Source organism: Panthera tigris, chromosome B4, assembly GCF_018350195.1.
Source record: "Panthera tigris isolate Pti1 chromosome B4, P.tigris_Pti1_mat1.1, whole genome shotgun sequence".
NCBI lineage: Eukaryota > Metazoa > Chordata > Mammalia > Carnivora > Felidae > Panthera > Panthera tigris.
Genome location: NC_056666.1, coordinates 60,194,041 through 60,220,311, shown reverse-complemented (window position 1 = coordinate 60,220,311; position 26,271 = coordinate 60,194,041). Strand labels below are relative to the sequence as shown.

General features: G+C 37.7%; 1 protein-coding gene across 9 annotated transcripts in view; it reads right to left on the bottom strand.

The window, feature by feature from the left end:
- PPFIBP1 (PPFIA binding protein 1) overlaps positions 1-26,271 on the bottom strand; it is a 174,704-nt gene that overhangs the window by 19,824 nt on the left and 128,609 nt on the right. For 5 of the 9 annotated variants that reach the window (XM_042992007.1, XM_042992008.1, XM_042992005.1 and 2 more), the window contains 10 exons: positions 25,582-25,713; positions 20,982-21,074; positions 19,081-19,195; positions 15,190-15,251; positions 12,047-12,131; positions 9,312-9,466; positions 3,980-4,092; positions 3,333-3,389; positions 892-952; positions 490-519 (listed from right to left, as the gene is read on the bottom strand). In XM_042992007.1, coding sequence (XP_042847941.1) covers positions 490-519; positions 892-952; positions 3,333-3,389; positions 3,980-4,092; positions 9,312-9,466; positions 12,047-12,131; positions 15,190-15,251; positions 19,081-19,195; positions 20,982-21,074; positions 25,582-25,713 — 903 coding nt within the window. Of the gene's footprint in view, positions 1-489; positions 520-891; positions 953-3,332; positions 3,390-3,979; positions 4,093-9,311; positions 9,467-12,046; positions 12,132-15,189; positions 15,252-17,085; positions 17,119-19,080; positions 19,196-20,981; positions 21,075-25,581; positions 25,714-26,271 lie in introns of all 9 variants that reach the window. The other 4 variants (XM_042992010.1, XM_042992013.1, XM_042992014.1 and 1 more) reach the window with 3 other exon arrangements.

The window sequence follows — 26,271 nt, the reverse complement described above, 5'->3', positions numbered from 1 at the left end:
GAAGGACTTTTTGTGAGGTCTAAGGAAGTCAAAGTATGACCATTAAGAACATCAACAGCCTGATTTGAGTGTTTGGGGTTTTTTGGTTTGTTTTTTTACAACAGTTTATTGAGGTGAAATATAAAAAGTAACTACTCTGAATCGAACAGTTCGATGGCATTTAGTACAATCACAGTGTTGTGTAACCATTATCCACCTAGTTCCACAGCATTTCCATCATTCTCAATAAAACCCCTTACCCATTAAGCAGCTTCCCTTCCTCTCTCTCCATCTCTGGCAACCACCAATCTGTGTTCTGTCTCTATGGGTTTATCTATTCTGGATATTTCACATAAGTGGAATCATTTCATGTGTGATCTTTTGTGTCTGGCTTCTTTCACTTAACATGTTTTAGAGATTCTAAGTTTTGGTTTTTTGGAGGCATTTAAGCAATCACAGGTATTAGAAGTCTCAAACATATTTGTATTATAATCTAGACATAAAAATTACCTCTGAAGGCTTCTGGACAGACTCTGTATCCTGTTCAAAACAACAACAGTATTTTAAGGTTGTTACAGGAATCCCTTATATGTTGAGAATGTGTCACATACAATTCCATAAATTAAATTTACATCTACTTCAAAGCTATACAATTTCAGTTTCATTTATTTTCAGTAATGGTTTATTAAAGTCTTCATTTTTTTGTTTTATATACTACTTTCAATCCTTCATATTCATATTTCTTAATATTCACCATTAACAGTGATATCTAATAATTTTTCATTAGAGAAACTACAAGCTCTTCTTGAAAGAGTTTTATCTGCAAAATGGAAAATATGAAGAACCCTGAAGATTTTCTTCTCAGGGTAACCAAGAGAAAAAAAACAACAACAACAAACAAACAGAACCAACCCCATCTGATGACTCTTTCTTCAGATTGCCCAGGCTGCTGGACTTTTGCAGACTCGAAGTTCTAAAAATAACAATAATAGTAATAAGGATTGATAATAAGTGCCTCTGGTGCCACTGTTTCTAAGTAGAATATCTTGGAAAGAAACTAAAATTGTGTGTGGGTTGAATCCTGGTAATAAAAGAAACTCTGGATTCAGGCAGTCACTTATGTGCTTAACTAAATTATAACATTTCGTTCTTTTAAAAGCGAGGTGGTTAACTGTCCTGCCAATAACTCTAAATGTCCTGCACATGGTAGGATAGCTGGAAAAACATGTAGGACTATCCCTGTGATGTCAATATTTGAAAGTGAAACAGTGTTTTCCATGGACTAGTGGTACATCCTTTGCCTGTATACATTTACACCAGAAACCTTTAAAATACTCACATACTATTTATATATAATCCTTGTAATTAAAATAAAGGACAAAAGCATTACAATTCAGTTCACAAAGGAATCAATTTTCTGAATCTGACAAAGCACTTCATTTTATAGTTATGATCAAGGCATAATAGAAAAATCCCCATTGCTGCCCACAGTAATTTATTTGCTATCCTAGTAAAGGCAAAGTGACCCTGTAAACATCCAGAGACTTTCTTTCACATAAGTAGCATTCAATTATATTGAGCTGGTCTTGCTCAGATTTTGAAGGCAGGAATATGTGACCAGCTTAAAAAAGAGATAGAAAAAAGCAACATCTTTCCTCTAAGAGGCAAAATAATATAAACATACAAAGAACCTTTTAAAAGGCAATTCTCAGGGCACCTGGATGGCTCAGTCGGTTAAGCATCCGACTTCGGCTCAGGTCACGATCCTGTGGTTCATGGGTTCAAGCCCTGCGTCAGGCTTTGTGCTGACAGCTCAGAGCCTGGAGCCTGCTTCGGATTCTGTGTCTCCCTCTCTGTCTCTCTGCCCTCCCCTGCTCGTGCTCTCTCTCTCAAAAATAAAGACTAAAAAAAAATAAAAAAAATTGGGAGCACCTGGGTGGCTCAGTTGGTTAAGCATCTGACTTCAGCGCAGGTCATGATTTTGCGGTTCGTGGGTTTGAACCCCGCATCAGGCTCTGTGCTGACAGCTCAGAGCCTGGATCCTGCTTCAAATTCTGTGTCTCCCTCTCTCTCTGCCCCTCCCCCACTTGCACTCTGTCTATCTCTCTCTCTCAAAAATAAATAAACATAAAAAAAATTAAAAGGCAATTCTCATATATTTACATGTAAGTAAGTTGCTAGAAGTGCTGACTACCATGGGAATGCAAGCTGGTGCAGCCACTCTGGAAAACAGTATGGAGGTTCTTCAAAAAACTAAAAATAGAACTACCCTATGATCCAGCAATTGCACTACTAGACATTTATCCACGGGATACAGGTGTGCTGTTTCGAAGGGACACATGCACCCCCATGTTTATAGCAGCACTATCAACAATAGCCAAGGTATGGAAAGAGCCCAAATGTCCATCGATGGATGAATGGATAAACATGTGGTATATATATACAATGGAGTATTACTCAGCAATCAAAAAGAATGAAATCTTGCCATTTGCAACTACATGGATGGAACTGGAGGGTATTATGCTAAATGAAGTTAGTCAGAGAAAGACAAAAATCATATGACTTCACTCATATGAGGATGTTAAGAGACAAAACAGATTCACATAAGGGAAGGGAAACAAAAATAATATAAAAACAGGGAGGGGGACAAAACAGAAGAGACTCATAAATATGGAGAACAAACTGAGGGTTACAGGAGGCACTGTCGGAGGGGGGATGGGCTAAGTGGGTAAGGGGCACTAAGGAATCTTCTCCTGAAATCATTGTTGCACTATATGCTAACTAATTTGGATGTAAATTAAAAAAAATTAAAAAGAAAATTAAAAAAAAAAAAGAAAAGAAAAAGAAGTGTTGACTACCAAATAAACAAAAGAACAAAATAAACAAAAGAAAAGATCTCATCTTTGAGTACTGCTCTGAACATATATTTTCCTAATTTAATCCAGACTTTTACTTGGATAAACACAGATGTTGGGTTGGTTTACTACACTGAAAGTGCGAAAAACCATTGTAGCCTTTCCAGCCATCACACCATCCTCTGTGACTCTTTTCTGCTAGAGTCAAACTGCAAGTCAGTGCAAACCTCAAATTCAAAGCACTGAACTTCACGTGAAAGCTGATGAAGGAAGGTTAAAGATGGGCAAAAACCTGGCATGAGATAATGGTCAACGAGCAAGTATTTCTTTGTTAACTTACAAACCTCACCTGCACCCCCATCCAACCACTACACCTGCATTAATGTATTCAGGCCTCAGAGTCATTTGCTTTTAATTTTGGTTATTGTTAGTGTAATAGAAGCTTCCTCTCTGCCAGGTCTCAAGTGACATTTTTTTACATTCAATAATATGACTTACGAAAAACTATCAGAAGGCTGGGTTTCAACAGCAGCACCAAGGATTATTTTTCCATCACTAAAATGTAAAAAAAAAAAAAAAAAAAAAGAATTTATGCACTGTAAGAGTAAAAGAGCATACATATTCTAAGTGAACACAATTGTCAAAAACAAAAACCTGTGCGATGGAATATATTTCACTCTCTTTACAAATACTCCATTATATCTTCTTTTATTTGGTCTAATTGTAAGACTAAGTAATTGAGAATATGCTCCCTCAAAATTCTACTTGCTGATGGAGAAACTAGGGTATCCCTGTCCTGAATCCTTCCCAGCCATCCTACAGGCAGCCTCAGGCACATGACTGTCACTATGGACCTGGCAACACTTGTTGACGGCCACCTATGACCTAGACATAAAGCCCAAAGGCCCTAAAATCCCTCTCTAACCTGACCACCATACCTCCCCTGACTCCTCTCTTGTGACTCCTTGCTTCCACACCTTTTATTTCAATAATACAGAACTGATTTCAAGTCCCTTGGCCCATGCCTTCCTGTTTCTTGCCCCTGTGAAAAATTATGTTTGTAAATGAATGCAGAGCATCCTTGTCTTTGCTTGACCTACTCTGTTGAACATTTATATTGCAATGTCAGAACATAAATGACGTACTTCTCTTCAAACGAAGTCTCTGGTTGAGGCAATTTTGCTTTTTCGGAAATTTCCAAGCCCTTAGATGCTGGCAATAATGAAGGGACCGAAACTTGCAAGATACCGGTGTGGAACTGTAATGTAATTACAAAAAGGACAAAAATCAATCCATCAAACAAAACATAAGTCACACACACAAAAAAGAAGTAAGACAATTACACGGTCTATCGATAAAATTTCATACACCTGGGTTCAGCACGTATTCTTATATTTATAAAACAGTCTCAGTATATAAACATCAATAAGTGTTCGTCAGAGAAAACCTTCTGGAGGAAGGTCATCCGTGAACTTGGTTCTGAATAAAACATAATAAATACCATCAAGTAAGTTAATAGCCGATCCTGACAACTTGAAGTCCCAGTTAAAATCTTGGCTCTGGCACACTTGCCTAAGTGACCTTAGGTAAGTCACTTAACTAGGTGTCAGTTTTCTCCCCTGCAAAATGAGAATGGCAATGTCTACCGTACAGGGTTGTCATGATTTAAGATGAGATTTGGGTAAAGAGCTTTGTAAACACACCTCTGTTCTCGTTCTCTCTCTCTCTCTCTCTTTTTTTTTTTTAATTTTAGAGAGGTTGGGGGAGAGGGCAGAGGGAGAGAGAGAATCTTAAGCAGGCTCCATGCTCAGTACCTGGAGCCTGACAAGGGGCTCCATCCCACGACCCTGGGATCATGACCTGAGCCAAAATCAAGAGTCAGACGCTCAACTGCCTGAGCCACTCAGGCACCCCTGTTTTCACTTTAATTTCTACCACCAGTCTAATACAGAATGTTGTTCAAACTGGTTAATTTGTGGATACAATTAAAATGCTTTGCTTAATAACAATATTAGAGCCACAACAAAAATGCATGGCACATTTTCCCCAACAAATGCCTTATGTATCCTAGGGATGGAATCTATGAAAGAAATTTTATACTCTGGCTTTAAATAGTTTCTGACAACTGTAGAGTACTTAGGTTGTGAGCACATCATAAACTAATAAACCAAACACTTAAAAACAACTCTGGTGAAGAAAAATAAACAAAATTCACCTCAGTGAATTCACTTTGCCAGTCAACCAATTAGTGACAGCGCTTCACTTCTGAAGTCAACCAGGCAGGTAGGGATTCACACCAGTGAACACACGTCTAGAGGCCAATCAGTCAACAGTCTCACCTTTGTAACCACACATTCACAGCTGATGTCAACTCACTCCAGCCTCTGCAAGGCCACCAGTCCCCGAGCTCCAAGCATCCCCCGAAACCCCACATACGATCAACTGTAGAGATTGTCTTTGACCAACAAAGTTCCCTTTGTTAAATAAATAGGCAATAAATTTAGCTTTGTGGATTTTTGTTTCAGTTACTGAGTGGTGGTCTCCTCCCTTGACATTATAAACGGTTATAACATGTGAAGTCTGTTAAAATAACCCGATTGGGCCCAAACGGAGTGGCCTGTATTAAGCTCCATGTCAGCAAACCCAAACTTAGCTCAATTTCTATGCTTGGTGCAGAGAAGGCTCGGTGCCCAGAAAAGGCAGGCTTAGGTCAACCAATTAGCGCTTGCCTTCTCTACACAAGTTACCTGACCCTGCTCCAAGACTCCCCTTCGCTGCACATAAGGAAAGTAACCCTACTCGAACCAACCAGCAAATGCCTAGCATGACCCCCTGTTCCTCCTTCCTTCTGCCTAAAAAAGCCTTTCATTTTGTACAGATCCTTAGAGTTCCGTTCCACCTGCTAAGGTGGATGTCGCTCAATTCATAAATTGATGAATAGAGCCAGTAAGAACTTTAAAATCCATTCGGTTGAATTTTGTTAACAGCAAGTCATATTTATTGTAAAATAGGAAATTATTTCACTATTTTTTTTTTTTTTTTTTAAGTTTGAATCTTTATGATTAGTTCCGGGCCACTTATTGAGCCATTACCCCTGTGGTACGAAGTTCACAGTAGCTCCTTGGGTGCCTAATCATGGGGATGTGGGTGGGAGGGATGGTTCCACTAACCAAGTGACCCATTTTCTTGATTTCATTTCAAACTTTAGGGCTTTGACTACAACCTCAAAATCTCCCTCCCAGCTTTCCTTTAACCAAGTCGCTGAACATGCTCAATCATCATCAAATCATTGTTTCTAAACTAAAAGTCTCATTAAAGTAGAATTCACATAGCAAAGGCTTTTTGTTAAGGATATGAGATTATCTAGGCATATCTTACATGGAATAGCTATCTTTCTGTATACGTGCAGCATACTCAGTGGCTGTCAAATATTAGTTTTCCCTTCAATATAAATATGTATTTAGCAAGTAGGGAATTTTTTTCCCTCTAAAATATTTCTTATTCCTTAACTAACTCTTTGTTTCTCTCTTCCAATTTTATGGAGATATCACTGACATGCAGCAGTATATAAATTTAAGGTATACAGTATAATGACTTACAGATTACTGTGAAATGATCACCACAGGAAGCCTAGTTAACACCCATCACCTTGTCTAGTTACGAAGGGAAGGGATGGGAAGGGACAGGAATAGAAGGAAGAAAGAAGAAAGAAAAAGAAGAAGGAAAAACATTTTTTTTTCCTTACGATGAGAACTTTTTGGATCTATTCTCTTAGCAATATTCAAATATACCAGATAGCAATGTTAACTATAAGCATCATGTTGTACACTACACTCCCAGCACTCATTTGTCTCATAACTGGAAGTTTGTACCTTTTGACCACCTCCCTCCAATTTCTCTTACCCACTAATTTCTTATTAATGACATCCTTTAGCCCTGTCTTACATTTAAGAGAGAAATGTTAATTGTTTCCTCCTTGAATTCTTTTGCATTCAATTCAAATTTCCTTTTCTCACCATGTAATTATCAGGAACAGATAGGAAAAATAAAGATGCCACTCAGTTTCTTGTCACCACATAGAGCAAAATGTTAAAAGAAAAGATGACCAAAGAAAGAAATGTTAAACATAAGGGAGCCAAAATTGTTTTGTTAAAAAAAAAAAAAAAGACAAACAAACAAAAAAACCCTTCTTATTCTTAGTTTCTCTAGACAGCACATTACACTAAAATTCAGAAATACTTTCGGGGAGCCTGGATGGCACAGTTGGTTAAGCATCTGACTCTTGATTTCGGCTCAGGTTATGATCTCACAGTTCATGAGTTCAACCCCTATGGCAGGCTCTGTGCTGACAGCATGGAGCCTGCTTGGGATTCTCTCTCTCTCTCTCTCTCTCTCTCTCTCTCTCTCTGCCCCTCCCTCCCTCTCAAAAATAAATAAATAAATATTTTAAAAATTAAGAAACAGTTTCAGGGCAAAGATTGAGGTGCTGTCAGAAAAACAGTCTTAAGATAAAGCCATGGGTGTGCCTTTGTTAAGACCTCAGGAAGACTTAAGGAGGTGCTATCTCAGTGAACCCTTCAAAAGAGCAAAACCTCTCAAAGTAAAGGGATATTCCAAGCAGCCTTACAGAAAACTTTAGGTAGAAGAAGCCTTATTGTGAAGATATTTGTGGATATGCTTTACCTGATGGACTGGATTATAAATTAATTCTTAAGAAGTTCCAAGTAAATAAGCTATTACACCAAATTAGACGGACAGGGAGGGACAGAAGGTAGAAGGCCTTGGACCCGTACAGACACTTTGACAGAAAACGACTCATCTGCAATTAGAAGTTCCTTCTTTTTTTTTTTTTTTTAACTTTTATTTATTTTTGAGACAGAGAGAGACAGAGCATGAACAGGGGAGGAGCAGAGAGAGAGGGAGACACAGAATCTGAAACAGGCTCCAGGCTCTGAGCTGTCAGCACAGAGCCGGACACGGGGCGCGAACTCACTGACCGCGAGATCATGACCTGAGCCGAAGTCGGATGCTCAACCAACTGAGCCACTCAGGCGCCCCTACAAGTTCCTTCTTATGGAAATGGAAAGATGCCTCAGAAGGAATAACCAAGAGCCCAGGGGACTGGGCTCTGTCAAAGAGCTGGCAATGTAGGCCTGGCTCAATTTTGGAATTGCTATGGACTAATGACACCTGTGTGCCTTCCACTTTCCCTCTTTTTTAAATGGGAATGCCTAGCAGTTGTTATGCCTATCCCACCACAGTACAACAAGTGTAGAGGGGACACATAGCTTGACCTTTAAGTTCCTGGTTCTTTAAATGGAATGAAGTGCTCCTCGAGAAGTTGTGCCCAAGAAGACGGGAGGAGCTTCACCTACATCTTGACCTCATGTGGATGATGAGATTCTGGATGTTGATGCCTAACTGGAACGAGACCAAGAGGTCTCTGAAGAGAGGGTGAGTGTATTTTGCATGGGAGAGGGGTGTAAATTATCATAGTCGGAGAGTGGAGAGGCGGACTGTACTATTCAGATGTGGTTGCACCAGTATATGCCGCCCCACGTGTTCTTCTTATAATGTGCTGTCGTTACTTGTCCGTCAAGAGGTAGGGTCTATGCTTCCCCTCTGTGAATGTGTGTGGACCTGTGACTACAGGAGAAGAGCTGCTACATGACTTCAGAGTTCTATCATAAAAAGTGACAGAAATTTGCCCGGTTCTCTTGGGATGCTCATCCTTAGGACCTAAACGCTATGCTATGAGAAAGCCAAGCAGTCACATGTCCAAGCAGGGCCTCAGCTGATGTCCCAGCCAAAAGGAGCCCCACCCATAAAGACATACAAATGGGCAGCCTTTGTGCCTTTCGAGCCGATGCCCAGTGGAGCGAAAATGAAATGTTCCTGCTGAGCCCTGCCCAAATCACAGATCCATCAGCAAAATAAATGTTGTCATTCAGGCCACAATGTTTTGGGGTGGTTTGCAACAGATAATGGAAACAGGTTTTGGCACCAGTTGGATGTGAAAGAAAAGTAAATGAGTTCAAGACTGAGTATTCCTGTCCAGTTGCTTTTTCCAAGCCTAAAGAAGTCAAGGAAATTTTAGTCCATCATTTTTCAGAGGCACAATCAGAAGTGGCTAAAATCAACTTCTTTATATAATCAAACTTTATCCCCACTTCATTTATTCCTTACTTATTATTTAATAAATAGATTGTCCTCTCCTATTTAGGATGACCTCATTCTCCCATGTTTTCCCTGAATTATTTAAATAATTTTGACATCACCCAAGGCATTTATTTATTAAAGAGAGAGGGGAAAAAACACACATTTCAAATGAAGTCCTATGAGACACAAAAATTGCCAAAACTCAGTCAGGAGTCAAACTGAGAAAAGATCCCATGTCTTTCATGTTGTCAACAGCATCTTAACCTTCGATGACACAATCTCTTCAATATGAAGAAAAAACTGAGACTCTGTAAATACCTCTTCTGGAACACTTGTGTTAAATGGGTCACGGCTGGGAGATTCCATTACTGGTGTAGGCGACAGACTTTTCTCCAGGTCACTAAAACCTTGTGCATCCAGCAAAGTGGAGATGGAACTGGATGTGAGCAGATCTTCAAAGTCGCTATCCTGGCCTAGAAAAAGACAAAACAAAAGGAGGACAACAGCAGCTTTTCATTTACATTTCACTTTTGGTGGAAGAATACCAACTGAATATAATTTTTTTTTTCCTCATCTTCAAAAACCAAAGACTCACCTTCTCCTGAAATCATTAGAAAAATAACATGGCATCTAGGAAACATCCCAAACTATGAGCACCTGCGGCTTGGGGGTGGTGTTAACAAAGGTATTAATTCATGGTAGTTTTAATAGATATAATCATGGACTCACCGCATTGAAATCAAAAGTTAATTTAGTCCAAAAATCCTCCCATAATTTTGTTTCAGATTTTAGGGCTGTACAAATTTCAGTTCAGAAATAACCAAGCTGGAGAATACCAGTGGTATAACAAACTAATTCAGAATAGTAATACAGCCACCCAGTAAACAACTCAATCTTCATCACTACTGTGTTCTTGGAAAACAAGAAAACAAAAAACAACAACAACAACAAAAAATAGAAAGAAAAAAGGAAAAGAAAAAAAGATAGGCAATCTTTTGATTCCTTAAGAGGATCCCTGTATTTCATTTATTTTAAGGCAGAAAGAATAGCCTTAGGGACAAATTCAATCATATATCCAGGAAAGCAGCAACTTTAAGAATTTCTTTTACGTCTCCAGCGATGAAAAGGATTAAGTGCTGGGCAATAGTGCCAGATATTCTTTTCTAAAACCTAAGAATGTTGCTTAACACACTATTCTCTGAGTAATACAAAATGGCAAATCATATGCTCGTTTAAAGCTATTAACTAGACTCAGTTTCTTAATTTAGGTTTTATTAGATATTTATTCTAATTTTATTAAAATTTAGGTATTAATATTAGCATTTTCTAAGGGTTATCTAAATAAATATAATTCCTAGTGAGAAATCACTATTTATAAACTCTTCATTAGAACAGGACATAATTTTCAATGGTGGTTAAAAACTACCTCTTTTAGCTACATTTATATGCATTTACAAAGATGGAAAAAAAATACATGAAATTGACAAAAGTGATCATGCCAGTGCAATTACAAACAATTTTACCCCTTTTCCCTATTTTCTACATGTTTTATAAAATAATCTGTTTACATAAATTAATGTTTTCCCTTGATTTTTAAATATAGGAATTACAATGTTGAGATTCTATAAAATCAGACAGTTTTAAATGCTACAACTATGTAAAAATTAATCACTTGTGAATCTGCAATAGTGTCTAAAAAGAGACACTCTCTTGAAGGCACAGAAAATGCTGACTGACGAGAATCGCATGTAAGAACACTGATGAAGGTTCATTTGCTTGCTCGTTGGGATATTTACAAAGTCTTAACTCGTGCTAAGCCCTGTGAACAAAAAGATGAAAATCTTTTCTTCCACCCCCCCCCCCACAAGAAATTTTGGTCTGATGTACGATTTTCTTTCCTTTTGGCTCATCACAATTGAAATTCCAAAATCTGAGTGTTTCACGAGTACCCTCCAAAAGATTTATTACCGGTGCTTACTTTTAGAGCAAATAACCCCCACCTACATATTGTTAATGAACAAGAAAACTTTCAAAGTTCTTGACGTTTTTGTTTTAAATGACCCCCAGAGATTTTCCACATTGGAGGATGGCCAACTGGACCACGTGCAGATAAAATAACAATACATCAAAAGGGAGCACTATTTTTTTTCAGTTTTTATTTTTGTTCTAGTTAACATACAGTGTTAACATTAGTTTCTGGTGTACAATATTGTAATGCAACACTTCCATACATGATCCTGTGCTCATCTCAACAAGTATACACCTTAATCACCATCAAAGCATGACTATTTTTACTTAGATGTCTCACGGGTTGTTTTTGTTTTTTAACTTAACACATTCAATGTTGAACACATTTCAGTGTTCCTCCACTAGGCTTCTCTATATTGGTAAATGGAATCATCATCCGCACAGTTGCTTTAGTCAGAAAGGTAAATCTTTGATTCTTTCCTCTTCTTCACTCTCATCTGGTCCATCAAACCAATGTTGATTCTAACACCAAAATGTATTTCCTATCAGTACCTATCATAGCATTCCACTTGAATGCTGCAGGGGTCTTTTGATTGGCTTCTCTTCCCTCCCACACTGCTCCCTCCTCCCACTATGGTCCATTTGTTATGCAGATGCCACTGACAAACCATCAGTGAATCCAATCCCTCTGGGCTCAAAGAGCTGAATGCCTCTCACTGCCTGGGCGACACTCAACTTCTATCAGCTCAGCTCATCTCACTCTCTCCCTGCTCAGTACCTTCCAGGCATACTCATCTTCTTTTACTTCTTAAACACACCAAGCTCTTTTCCCCCCTAACCTCCTGAACACACTGTTGTCCTCCCTCTCTCTGGAATGCTGTCCCCCTGACCAACCAAACAATCTACAGTATTCTCATTGGCCTACACACTCTTGCAGAGAACAGATGCCTAATAATAATGTTGAATGAACAAAGGAACTAATTTGGAATAATGGATAAGCTCCCCGAAAGAAAAGAAGGCCAAATGTCAAAGTTCACAGCCACTTAAGATCAAGTAAAGTAGAAAAACCTAGAAAGCTACGCTACCTTTTTTACCTTGGGCCAGTACCACCGTATCTTGCATTTTCTTGTACCTGCTCAGGCACTGGCGAAGATCTTCTATTTTCCGATCCTATTAATAGAATCAATTATCATCTTTAATACTATTGATTTGAAACAGTAATAACTGTGACACAAAGAATAAGTAGACATGAATTATTTACATTATCCAAAGAAGACTTCTAGACTTTAGTAAAACTGGTAATATCTAGAATAGTTTTCCTACGTACATCAGAGATAGAGAAGAAGTACCTCTAAATTTAGAGATCCTATCCTTCAGCTGCCATCTTTAAAAAACAAAAACAAAACAAGGTAATAAGATACAAAACAAAAACAAACAAAAAAAAAACAAGAATAAAATCAACTTTAATTATTCTCCTCTCCAACTTCTAGGTCAGATCTTGAAAGAAAGGTCTACACCTGCTGTCTTTATCAGCTGTCATCAGTCACCATCTGACTTTTTCCTTCACAAAACACTCAGCCAAAGTTGCTTCAATTAGTCATTAGGGACTTTCTATTTACTGAAATAATGAACACTTTTCATCCTTTGTCTAATTTGACCTCTGTTTGGTACTTGACTGACCCCACTCTTTCCTTCTTTGTTCCCTTTTCTTTCCACTCTTTCTTTTCTTCTATTTTGATTTCTTAATCCGTTGACCAGATAAGATATTCTACTTCTACAACCCCCACTATCTGGCCAACCCAGATCATGAAATGTTAGCACTTCCAGGTTTTGTCCTTTACCCTCATTCTGGTGGATTATAAAGATGGGCTCCCTAGCTTCTCCCTCACTGATTTTGGGCTTCTCCATGTGACTTACTTTGGCCAAAGAGATATAAACAAATGTGGTGCAAGGAAAGGCTTGAAACGTATTTATCTACACATTATGGCTTGCCCTCTTTTTTCTGCTCTAGGGAACCTTGTAAGCACCATGTGAAGAAGCATAGGCTAGTCTACTGGAGGATGAGAGATCATTTGGAGAAGAGACATCCCAGATGGGACCAACCTATACAAGTCTGTTAATCATCAGACAGGTGAATCACATCATTCTAGACCATCCAGCCCCATCCTAACCACTGGCTAACTGCAGAGATCTGCAAAGCCAGCCCAGACCATAACAACTACCTAGCCAACCCTCAGAAGTATGAGAAATAATGTACGTGATTGGTCTTGGAGCAAAAGCTAACTATACATCAATTACAGTTTAGTCCCCAACAATCTATAATTCTGTACTTCTCCTAAAATTGATGGGGTCCATTCCCTACCAATCTGTAATTCTGCATTAATCCTAAAATTTAGACTCACTTTCTATGAGAAATCTCCTTTTAGATGTCCCATGAGCACATCAAATTGAATGTACCTAAAATTAAACTCATTATTTGCCCTCAGTACTTGAGCCTCTTGCTTGGATTCCCCTAACTCTTTGAGGGCACTATCATTCACTTTGCTACTCAAACTAGAAACTTATTCTCAAATTCAGATTAAAAAAAATCTTGTCAATCTGTAAATTTCTGGAAAACCTCACCACTTCACTTCTACTGCTGTATTTCAACCCCTCTTCATTTCTCACCTAGACTATTTAACAGCCTCTTAATTTTTCTGTCCTAACTCTGCCTCCCTTACTCTTGCCTCCATTTTGCCACTAGAGTTCGCTTTCTAAAATGACAATTTAAATCATGTCACTGCCCAAGTCTACAGTTAATACCCCAAATGATTAGCTTAGCACTCCAGCTTGCCTAACACCTCATAGCAGCTCCCCTGTCAGCCTCATCTACCCCTCCACCTGTTATATCATTCTGAACTTTCCCAGGATGCACTGGTTGTCTCAAGCCTTGCTTTTGAGACATGTTCTGGGTAACAGATACTTTCCCTAGAAGCCTTCATTTTCCTAATGAACAACTCTTGCTTTTCCTCAGGTTTTGCTCAAATATGGCCTCTTTGAAGCTCTCTGGAACTACTAAAAACTTGTTACCCTTGGTACTCCTAAAGCAGATTGAGGATCTAATAAGCCCTCAGTCAACATTGGGAGTTTTGTTTGTTATTGTTGCTCTTTGGGCAGAGGGAAATTAAAACCAAATGAATTTCAATGATTATTTTTAAAAAGTAAAAGCTATGGGGGCAACTGGTAATGACTTTCCTTTGTATTCAATAGTAGGAAAGACTAGTAAAAAAGAAACCACGTGGGTGACAGGACAGTGAGTTTATTTCCATATAATAAAGAGCAAATAAAGAAAATGAAAGGCAAAAATATAGAGAGAAGTAAGAGAAAGACACAAGATGAGAGAAAAAGATCAAGACAAAGTTCTTTGGCATTTGCTTGTTTTTTACTTCCTTGAAATTAATCTTTTCTCAGGAAAATGCCCCCTTGTTCCATTCATTAAGGAACATGAGGTAAAAGTAGTTCTGATGACAGGAGCTGAAATCAAGTGTTGCTGCCAATTGGATATATGGCTGATCATGCAGGCCACCAAGAAACACCTTGTTTTAGTAGGTAATTGTGTCCCTGCTCTAAGCAGGATGAAGTGAGAGAAGCAACTGGGAGAAAAGAACTCCCAGAGACCTTGCCCATTTGGCCGGAGTAGCTAAAACAGGGCCTGGGGCCATACTTGATTTCATAGTGCCTGTGCCTCTGTTTTCTCGTATGTCATCTCTCAGGAGAATAGAGGCAATCCCTGATGTGAAAGAATCCAGGAACGAGAAGGAAATAACACGAATAAAATCAACACCATCACGAAGCTACAGCTGTCATGGGCCACTTCCTTCAGGGTTCACGTTAGCCTAGGATTTCCAGTGACCACACAAAGGGTGCACCATGGACCATATCCTTTCTCTCGTTTCCTACCCGCATATAAAGAAATGATCTGAGAGCTTGAACATTTTCTAAATTCATGGAGAGGAGGGGAGGGAATTCTTAGTGGAGCCAGCGCTGCTGGCTGCCATTCTTCTGTACATAATCCCAATTACATCTGCCAACACTGAGCAGGGGCACACTTGTGTAGAAAGGGAGAACGGCTGTCCCTCAACTTCAGCAGTGTTTAGCCTATGTTCTTTCAAGGTGACATATCTCAAGAAAGGGCAGGGAATGATCACAATGGTGTTACACATCCATATAAATAATTTCATCTAGATACCTTTTCTTCATTTGCTGCCATCAAAGACTCCACAGCCTTTTTCATTTTTTGTACTTCAATATCTGAAAATATCACATCACAAAAGAGTTCACGTTAGTTAATAGGTGTGACAATAACGAGAGGCTGCCTCTTCAGACTGTAATGTTTTAGTGAAACTTTTACCATCCATATCCTCCTTTTAGGGAAAATCTGAAAAATGAACACCTTCTATGTCACCTGAACGGTCATCGCTAACAATAAGGGTAAGTGAGAGCTAACTACCCTCTCTAGAAGCAAAACAAAATCTTCATGAGAACACTGAACATGAAATTTCAGTGTTATAACAATGAAAACATGGAGTTTTCCAAAAAAGAAACCTAGAAAGCAGTGGGTGAAAGCAATGAACAGTGTACATGATGACAGAAGCAGAGAAAATGATACTCCATTTTAACCAATATGGAGACACGAATGGTAAGAGCCTGATGGAATGTGGCATTTATATGAGTAGTCATGCTAAGCAGCTGGTTGTAGGTTCCACACAGGATAATAAGCACTTTGCTTCATCTATAAACATCATTTCCAATACTATTTTAAAACATAAAAGCCAAAGTAAGGTAAATGTGATTTTCCTTAAAATTTGATGGCCTAATAGAAAAGCATGTTACTTTAGTAATAAGAGAACAAATATTGGACCTCCTGGGTGGCCCAGTCAGTTAAGTGTCTGACTCTTGATTTCAGCTCAGGTAATGAATAACCTCATGGTTGTGAGATGAAGCCTGTGTGGGGCTCCCCACTGGGCTTGGAGCCTGCTTTGGATTCTCTCTCCCCACCTTCCTCTGCCCCTCCCCCACTCATGTATGTGCCCATGCCCATCCATGTGCACTCTCATAAATAAATAAATAAATAAATAAATAAATAAATAGATAGATAGATAGATAGATAAATTTTATGATGGAAAAGTCAACCTAAAATGAAATCACAAATTAAAAAAATTCAATAGAGAAAAAAATTCACCTAAGTTACCTGCTTCTGAGGGAAAAAAAAATATTACTTAAGATAACTTTTAAAACAGTGGTGCATCATAAACACTGACATAACATTTTCTTTTTTTGTTGTTGTTAAAGTTTATTTACTTTTGAGCAAGAGAGAGAGACAGAGTGTGAGCAGGGGAGGAGCTTTGAGACAGAGGGAGACACAGAATCCAAAGCAGGCTTCAGGCTCTGAGCTGTCAGCACAGAGCCTGACATGGGGCTCAAACTCACAGACCACGAGATCATGACCTGAGCCGAAGTCAGACGTTCAACCGACTGAGCCACCCAGGTGCCCCTAACATTTTCAATTAAGGTATATTCTGTAGAAATTGCTTTTTTCTTTTTCTTTTCTTTTTTTCTTTTGTGATGCCAAATTCCTTTGACTTAAGAATTCAGTATCTAAAAGCAAAGAGCCCATTAAGGATTTGTCTTTATGCTGCACTGTATGATCTGGGTTCTGTTAGTCAGCCTAGGTACAATCTCATTTCGAACATCAAGAGGGTATGTTTAATTCCTAATGCAGATCTCAGTGAAAAAGCGAGCTACAAAACATTGACAAGTCATTTTAATTTTCTCCTCTGACCCTGTATCTCCTGGACTACAAAGAAAACTCTCTCTCACCTCCACTACTACTCTGAGTGCTCTGTTGTATCCTGTGAAGCAAAAGGACTAAATCAGAAAAAATGCAAAATGACCTTTTTACTTCTTGTTTTTATTGTTTGTTTATTTACCCTCTATTTCCTGCACCCTGAAGAAATGGAGAGCTTATTGATGAAGCAACTTTACATCTTTGGTGAGAGAAATGTTTTAAAACACATGCAAAGAACAGTCCAAGTAGTACTTTTGGTGAATGTAAAGGCTGATGGAAATACACCAAAAACCTTACTTTTGTCTTTGAGCTTCTTTTTAAAATTTTCATCTGTGCAGGAAAACCCATCGAATTGGAAGTTAGTATACATTACAACAATGAATATTTTAAAAGCACTATCATTTAGTTTCCTTTTACGTAAAATAAAGAAATGCTAACCCTATAAAAATTGAATATTAAGCACTATTTTGTGATTTTACAAATGGCACTACAATATATAATGCTCTGTGTAAGGTTAGAAAGAGAATCGAATATAATTAATCAAAAGAACTAAATTTGAGTTCTTACCTCTGTCAATTTTCTTGTATAAAATGGAGTACATATGCACTCCTTACACTACACATGGTGAAAAACCCACTAGTGACGCTTTGGTTGTTTTTACATTTCTATTACAGTTCAATATATGGCCCTCCTGAATGTGCCTAGTACATTGCTTATGTCACATGAAACTCACCAATCAAATTCAACAATACTGAAATAAATGGTCTATGTCCTCACTAAGGAGGAGTCCACTGACCATGCAATTAGATGTCATGCCAACATCAGACTGCCATGAAGTTTTTAAACCCTGCTCTCAACCCTCATATTTACCTGGTTGTACATTGGTAACAAGCAGTTCACAGACCAGTATCAGTCTTTGGGTACCACTACTCTAGCCCACAAGTCCTATGATTCCATTTTATTCTTTTTTTTGTTTTTTAAGACTTTATTTTTTTTGAAGTTATCTCTACACCCAATGTGGATCTTGAGCTCACAACCCCAAGATCAAGAGTCACATGCCCCACTGACTGAGCCAGCCAGGCACCCCTCCATTTTATTCTTAAAACCCTACAAGCATGACCTGCCTATGAATGTCCTTTAAGGACACACAATTCTGGGGGCACCTGGCTGGCTCAGTTGGTACATCATGTGGCTTTTCATCTCGGAGTCATGAGCGCAAGCCCCATGTTGGGCGTAGAGCTTACTTAACACACAAACACACACACACAAATTCTATATATGCCAAAATACACAAGGGAAAAAAATCCATTTTCCTCAATATTTGATGAATTGAGTTCTCTGATCCATAGTGGAATGCAATAACTACAGGTATATAAAGCCAGGATATTCTAGAGCCAAGAAAGACATTAAAGGTAACCTAATTCAACGCCTTCATTGCACAATGATGTTACCAACTTTCACATAATACAGATAAATATACTAAAGCTACACTAAATGCAATTTTTTTTTGTTTCAAAAGAGTCACAAGTTGCTTTGGTTTTCTGCAGTGCCACAATAATCTTTAACAGCAAAGAAAGGTTAAATTGAACCTAGTGTTGTCAGGTGTTATGTGCATTTATATTTGCAAATATAATATAAAAACCACATTTCATTCAAGTTATTTTCTTTCAAGTATAATGTACATTAAAATTTACGGTCCATACAATTTTCAAAACAAACCTCCTCAATTATGAGAACAATTTTGATAAATTCATATACTTTTTCAGAACGAGAATTCCCCTGTTTTTGCTTTCTAGCAGGTGGAGGGCTCAATCCACAGTCAATTTTCACTGATTTTCCAAAGATGCAGAGTCTTTTCCTCTCTTCTCTCAAAAGGGCAGGCAAGGTTTCTAAATCTCCTACTTTGTGCTGTTTCAAGTTCAGTTCAGAGGAAAATAATCTTGGGGCATAATGATGGTTCCTTTTAATGCTCTCGGACACTCCCTTATACTGCAATTTGAACGAGAACTCTCTCGTGAGAATTTACAACTTGGTAATCTAAAATAAATATCCAATGAAGTACAGAGCTACCCTTCTCCAGCTGCTGAAGAGGAAGTTAACAGATCCCCAGGCACAGGCAAGAGTCTCAGGATTCCCTGCTGTCCTGGGCTTATATTGTTTCTACTCCTCTGCCCTTTCTCTGGAATTAAATATCCACTAAAACTGAGTTCTTGTACAGAGAGAGGGAGCATAGGGAGGGCTGAGTAGGGAGGGTTTCAACAAAGATAACAAATGTCAAATGTATATAGCTACCTCGATCAAGAATTTCCATCCCTTCTCCTTTCATCTTGCACACCAATTTTTCTTGTAGCTTTTTTACTTCAGATTCCTTCTCTTCTAGCTGTTCTTTTAAAGATGCCAGTTCGTCCTACAAATGACAAATTTGTTTTAAAACAGATTATGGCCAAAAGAGAATATTCAGGGAGTGTGTCAACTCTTAAATCAATAATTAGTTTTTGTGAATGAAACAAACAATTAAAAAAAAAAAAAAACGACAGGGATCTAGATGCAGACTTCAGAAATCAGACAGTGGCAATGGGAAGCAGGAAGCAAGACAGTTAATGAAAGTCAATGTACAATAATTCTGGTATAAGTATTTCAGGCTTCTGTGTGACCAAATTAAAACAAAACCTTTTAAAGTATAATTAGGACCGAGGTGGCCCTAATGTTTAAATCTTATGTTAAATAAATTAAAAAAAAAAATCTCCCCAAGTTAATCAAGGATGATAATCAAATTAGACGCTTAGTGTCATAAAAGCAAAATAAAATGCAAATTGGAAAATATATATTAAGACTTGACTGAGATTTATTTAGTATTCCTAGATGGTACTTATGCTCACTGGACAAGGTAGAGCTTAATTAATGGTAGCAAGTGATGAACAATGTTAGCCAAATCATGGGACTAAATAATTCATCCCCAACCCCAAACTAAAGGAAGAGAATCTCTAACAACACTGGAAAAAAAGACTGAGCAAACAGATTTTAAATCCCCCTCTTCTTTTTTTTACTACACAGCTATTAAAGATTCCAAGTCTGATGTTCTATTTGCTAATGGTTTAATTTTCAGTTTAACTTTGCTGAAGAACTTAGCATTAGCAAATTTAAATTTTGCTGGTTGTATTGAACACAGAAAATAAAGCTATGCAGTGCTAATAAATGTTCTTTGATATTCAATAAACATTTTATTTTCAGTCTCTAAGTGTATTATGTTTAGTATTATGAGAAGATCTCTAATAAAGCCAGAAACTTGGCTCCATACTTTTTACTTATGATAGGAGTGGAGACCGAGTATAAGGAATTTTCAGTAGCACTGGCTAGAAGCTTCTTTTAAGCAGTAATTTCAATTCACTGCCATGATACAATTAACTGCTATATACATTTACCTTCAAGAAAGCCCCAAAGGAAAAAGCAATCTTTACTACTGCTACAAAACAGAATTTTTTCATAGGTGCATTTTTGCAATTATTTTACCATGCTTGGATCTCAGACACGCTAAGAGGGTTGAGATTTAATTTATAAATGAATACGGTTTATTATTTTCACACTAATTACGTCATACGTTTCTGAAAACAGTATTAGGGATCTCATTGTCCCTTTCATCAGCTTTAGATGTATTTTTAAAAGGCAGATGACACACACAAAATGAATGCACATGCTACTAAAAACACTATCACAGCAAAACAGCACAAGCCAGAAAGCAACAGGCCCAGGACCCCATAACCCAAAGTCTACTACACCTTCAGTGACTCCCATTTTCGCTCCATCCGCTGCTTTTCATACTGCATCTGACCCACCTTGATTTTCATGCTAGAAAGTTTGGCCATTAAAGACTGGTAGAGAGACAGAGGTGTGAAAGAAAACTATAGATAGAAAAAGACAACCCTAAATAACCAAGAAAATAGTATCAGTTTATAAAGGAGGTTAGGTAATTAAGAGAAATAACAGGTTATGTTTTACTAGATTAGTTAAGCCCGATTTTTATTCAGAATAGTAGTGCTTCAATTCAAGAAGGTCTCCAGCTTGGGGAAAACTGCTCATTCACTTGTAAAATAACCTTCTTTATCATACACTAGGTTGAAAACTTATTTATATTATTGATCACAGGTAAGTAGTGAGTCAAGTGTTCAAACATTTTTGTCATTGAGAAAACTTACTTTGGTTGATTTCAGCTTTTTTTCATACTGAAGTCTTTCATTGTCCATTTCACTGACTCTTAACCTCAAATCATTGATCTCTTGCATTAGCCCCTGTCAAAAAAAAGGAAGCAATGAAATATATCAGGAAAGCAGCAACACGCTAATCTATACCAAGATAGATAGATAGGGCCCCGTCATTTACAAATATGTTGTCATAATACAATGTTATGTTTGGAATAGGAAAAAGAAAATAATCCAAAAGTTTTCACAATACAGATACTTCTTCTACTGCCGCTTTCTAAAAAAACTAATTTGCTTGTAAAATTTGTCTAAGTGTTCTGAGAAACAGTGACATATTTTTGTCTAGAGCCCAGAAAAGGAAATTAGAATGCTAAATAATACCAACTTCAAGTATTGTGAAGGAGATGGATTTTTTTTTTTTTTTTTTTTTTTTTTTTTTTTTTTTTTTTTTTTTTTTTTTTACTATAAGCCATGAAGACCCCACCAACAGTTAATATGTTTTTGTTCCTCATCTTACAGGTCCCTATTCCTGAGCCACAAATTAACATGACAGAACAGAATTACACCAAAATGCCATAAAAAAGAATAGAACAATGCTAAAAGAGATAAAACTTTCTTAACGAGGGGTTATTCTAAACTTCTATGTGTAATGATTCACACATAAGGAAAAGGATGCCACAAGGAAATACACTTTCCAGAAAACCCACAGGCTTTTAAATTGGACGTGGTTTCTTGTAAAATGGGGGAGAGTATTACTTAGCATTATTACACAATAACTACTCATTAGTTATTATTTCAATTATTAATACAATATTTCAATAAGAGAATGTCTATTTTCTCCTTTTATCAATGAGGTTGTGAACTGTGTGACATCATTTAATAACATTTTGCTTCTGATTTTTTATCTACACATTCAAGAGTCATGTTTAAGGAAAATGTCAGTTTCTCCCATTTGTTAATCATCCTTGCATAATACAAATTCTTAGTGATTTTCCTTCATCTTTTTTATGTATATCTTTCCACTTTCTCATAGTTAAAGAGCTTTGAATTCCTATTTGGTATTGTTTTATTTTACCTCTAGAAATAGTGACAATTTGCAAAGAAAAAGAAATAACTGAAGTAAACAATTATAAATCGAGGTCATTTTTCTATTCAAAAAAAACCCTACCCAAGTATACTTTGAGGCAACATTGTTGGTATGAATGTAAATCTCCAACATGAACTATAATAACCCAAGCTGGAAAATCTGGAAATAGTTCCTTAATATAAAACTTTAAAAACTGGAATACAAATTATTTCCAACTAATTTCTTATCAGAATTTCGGTTCTTTTTAAAAAGAAAATCTCCCTTTTTCCCTTTCAGAGAAACTCTTTAGGCTCCACAGAAGTTCAGTTTCTGACATCTGCACTCTTACCAGAAGGGGGCACTGTTGAATAATGCTAAGCATCTCCTATCAGCCATTCCTGGGACAGGCAAGTCCTCAATATTCCAAGGTTTCAAGACTTTTACCCCTAATCTTTTGGAAGTGCCTATACTTCTTCCCCACTCCAATATTTTCTTAGAAATTAATCTCCAAATAATCTAAAATTCTAAAACAAAGTTTAAGAATTTTGGATTCATGAGACAGCCATGGAAATTTGTTTTTATTTTAAGGAGGCTCCTCCCCACCCAATGTGGGGCGTGAACTCATGACCCTAAGATCAAGAGTAGCATGCTCTACCAACTGAACCACCCCAAAACATTTTATTTTTATTAAGGGAACAATACTATGAAAATTAACATATTCAATTCAGCTTTAATTCTGCGGGCTATTTTAATTAATATGTTACAAAGTTTATCACACTTCTTATAATCTCTGGGTATATATGAGCTATATATTTTGCCAATAGTGTTGAATATTTATTAGAAAGTTATCAGGGATGGAGTTTACTGAAAGTGTGATGACAAAATCACTTTGCTTATGATTGAAAGTGCATGAGAGGCTCCCGGATGGCTCAGTCTGTTGGAGGTCTGTCTTCAGCTTAGGTCATGATCTCACGGTTCACGGGTTCGAGCCCCACATCGGGCTCTGTGCTGACAGCTCAGAGCCTGGAGCTGCTTCGGATTCTGTGTCTCCCTCTCTCTCTGCCCCTTCTGCGCTCATGCTCTCTCTCTCTCAAAAATAAACAAACATTAAAAAAAGAAAAAAAAAGTGCATGAGTGAAGCAGGGAGGTGCCAGGAAAAAAAATTTTATTAAAAATTAAAAAAGTAGACAAACTCAGATGTAAATAATGCTCTAGAGTCTTAAAAAAAATCGTGACATGTCCGCTTCTATTTAAGTCCTAGTGTTCAGTTAACATCTCAGATCCAATTAACCAGTCGTGAAAGTTAAGACTCCCCCTAAACTCTAAGAATACAATGGAAAACACCAACTCTTGATCCCTAAACACTCTAACTTCTTTCCCTGTACCGGAGTTAGCTCCTCTGTATGTAGTCTACCTGCCGACTGGATTCTATCATGTTATGTAGCAGCTGGGGTCAGGGAATGACAGAAAGGAAAAAGAGGAAAATATCCAAACAGATTTTTTTTTAATATTTATTTATTTTTTTTTTTTTTGAGAGAGAGAGAGAGAGAGCAAACTGGGGAGGGGCAGAGAGAGAGGGAGACAGAAGACCCAAAGCAGGCTCTGGGCTGACAGCAGAAAGCCCGATCAGGACTCGAAATCATGAACCGTGAGATCATGACTTGAGCCGAAGTTGAACCGCTCAACTGACTGAGCCATCCAGGTGCTCCTCATGCACTTTCAATCATAAGCAAAGTGATTTTGTCATCACACGTCAGGTGCCTCTCCAAATAGATTTTCAAAGAAAGCACAAAAGTGACAACTTTGGAGAAATCTGTTTTAAGAGCCCCAGTCTCAATCAAGTGAGAAACATGCTCATATAGGTGACCGACCAGGAACTTCAGAAGATTAAAACATGAACCAGCTTAGGGATTTCCTTTTGCTGCTGAGGAAGTAACACACACGTCAAGACTTTTCATTATAGTTCCACCTTTCACAGAAAATTTAATTTTGAAAACAGCAATGGAGTAAATCTCATTACATCAAATCTATGTAGGGCTTTCATACAGTGGCTAATATACATAATGTACTTCATATTATGATGGTAAGTAGTTGGCTGGAAATAAATGTTTGAAATGAAAATAGAGGGGGAAAAGAACTTAAATGATTTCTTCTCCTCTCTCCTTCTTGGTACCCACTTTCTAATCCAGTATGACAACTCTCCATACTCCAACCAAGGAAAAAAAATTTTGTGAAAAAAGAGATGGCCCTAGGAGAGAAGGAAGTCCTGCAGCTCTTCATATTTCTTTTCTTTTTTTTTTTTTTTTAATGTTTACTTTTGAGAGACAGAGACAGAGCCTGAGCGGGTAGGGGCAGAGAGAGGGAGACACAGAATCCAAAGGAGGCTCCAGGCTCTGAGCTGTCAGCACAGAGCCCAATGCAGGGCTCGAACTCAGCAACTGCGAGATCATGACCTGAGCTGAAGTCAGACACTTAACCCACTGAGCCACCCAGGAGCCCCCTTTTGTCAAATAAATAAATTTCAAATGGATATGCTCTTTCCCCAACAACAAATAAGCAAATAAAAGACCCAGATTAATAAAATAGTACAAAAAACAAAGCAGGTTTAACCACAAAAATGAGTACTTCAAGCTGTAGAATCTATCCCAAGTTTCACTAAAGTTTAGTGAGCTTTATTTAATTGGAATACTTTATGTGTGGAATAGACCCAAAGTAGAAGGCCAAACTAAATAAACTCTAAAAATCTGTTTTTTTTTTTATGATTATATAATGAAAGCATGTTTTCTATACATATTTAAAGACTTACTTATTATATAGTAAACAATCAGTGTAACTTAATAATAGCTTTTAAGGGCACCTGGATGGCTCAGTCGGTTAAACATCTGACTTCGGCTCATGTCATGATCTCATGGTTCGTGAGTTCGTGGCCCGCATCAGGCTCTGTGCTGACAGCTCAGGGCCTGGAGCCCGCTTCAGATTCTGTGTCTCCCTCTCTCTCTACCCATCCCCCACTTGTGTTCATTTTCCCTCCCTCCCTCCCTCTCTCTCTCTCCCTCCCTTCCTTCTTCCTCTCTCAGAAATAATAAATGAATAAACTTAATAGCTTTTAGTAAAATGGTACACTTAAACCCATTATTTCCGCAACAAAGAAAACCACTATGGATGGACAGAAGGATGGACAGACAGATGAATAGACAGAAGCTCCAAATATCATGAAGGCAAAAGTATTCCTAAAGACTAGTGAAAGGATTAATATTTAATATCAAAACTCTCACTACAAATATTGCCATTTAGCATTTAGTGATAAAAAGTCAATGTACTTAAAGTTAATTCTTAAAAAGAAGTATGGATGAGTGAGAGCATATAGTAATTAACTGTCTTGCCTCACACCTACAAGGAATTTCCACTTGCTCTAGAGATATGTGTATGAGATACACACACACACACACACACACACACACACACACACACACGCGCGCGCGCACACACACACGTACCTATCTGTATATAAAGAGAGGGGGTGTCACTTACCTCTGTGTCTCTGAACCTGTCTTCATAGTCCAATCTGTCCTTCTCTACAGCCGTCAGTTTTAGCTTCAAGTTAGAGATTTCAGCCATCAGATCCAACTTCTGAGTCTCTAAGGATGTCCTACTCAGAAGCTCCTATTAGAATTTAAGAGATACATTCAAAAGTTGTTTTATTATCAGTAGTCACATATGGATGTGTCTCACAACTGCGAAGTGGTTAACTATCCAGTTGGGAAAGATTAATTACTAAATAGATAAAATTTGAAAAAATTATTTGCTTTAACTTTCATTGAGCAGAACTAAACACACGCCGGCTTATTGGGGAGACATACATTATACAGATACATACATACATATATATCATAAGCCTTAAATGCTGCCAAGCCTGATTATAACACCGATGACAACATGTTTGCTAAGCAACAGGCACCGTTCTGACATGTTTTAAGTGGTTCGATCCTCAAAACAACCTTATGAAGTAAAAGCTCCTAAAGGTAACTCATGAATTATCCTCATTCAACAAATAAGGAGGGTGAGGAACAGAGAGATTAAGAACTCTCCTCAAGGAAATGGCAGAGATAAGACTCAAACCAAAACAGTCTCCTTCCAGGGTGTCAGAGTGTACCCTATACATATTATAGGTCCTCTCAAATATGAGCACTGTGTGTGTGTGTGTGTGTGTGTGTGTGTGTG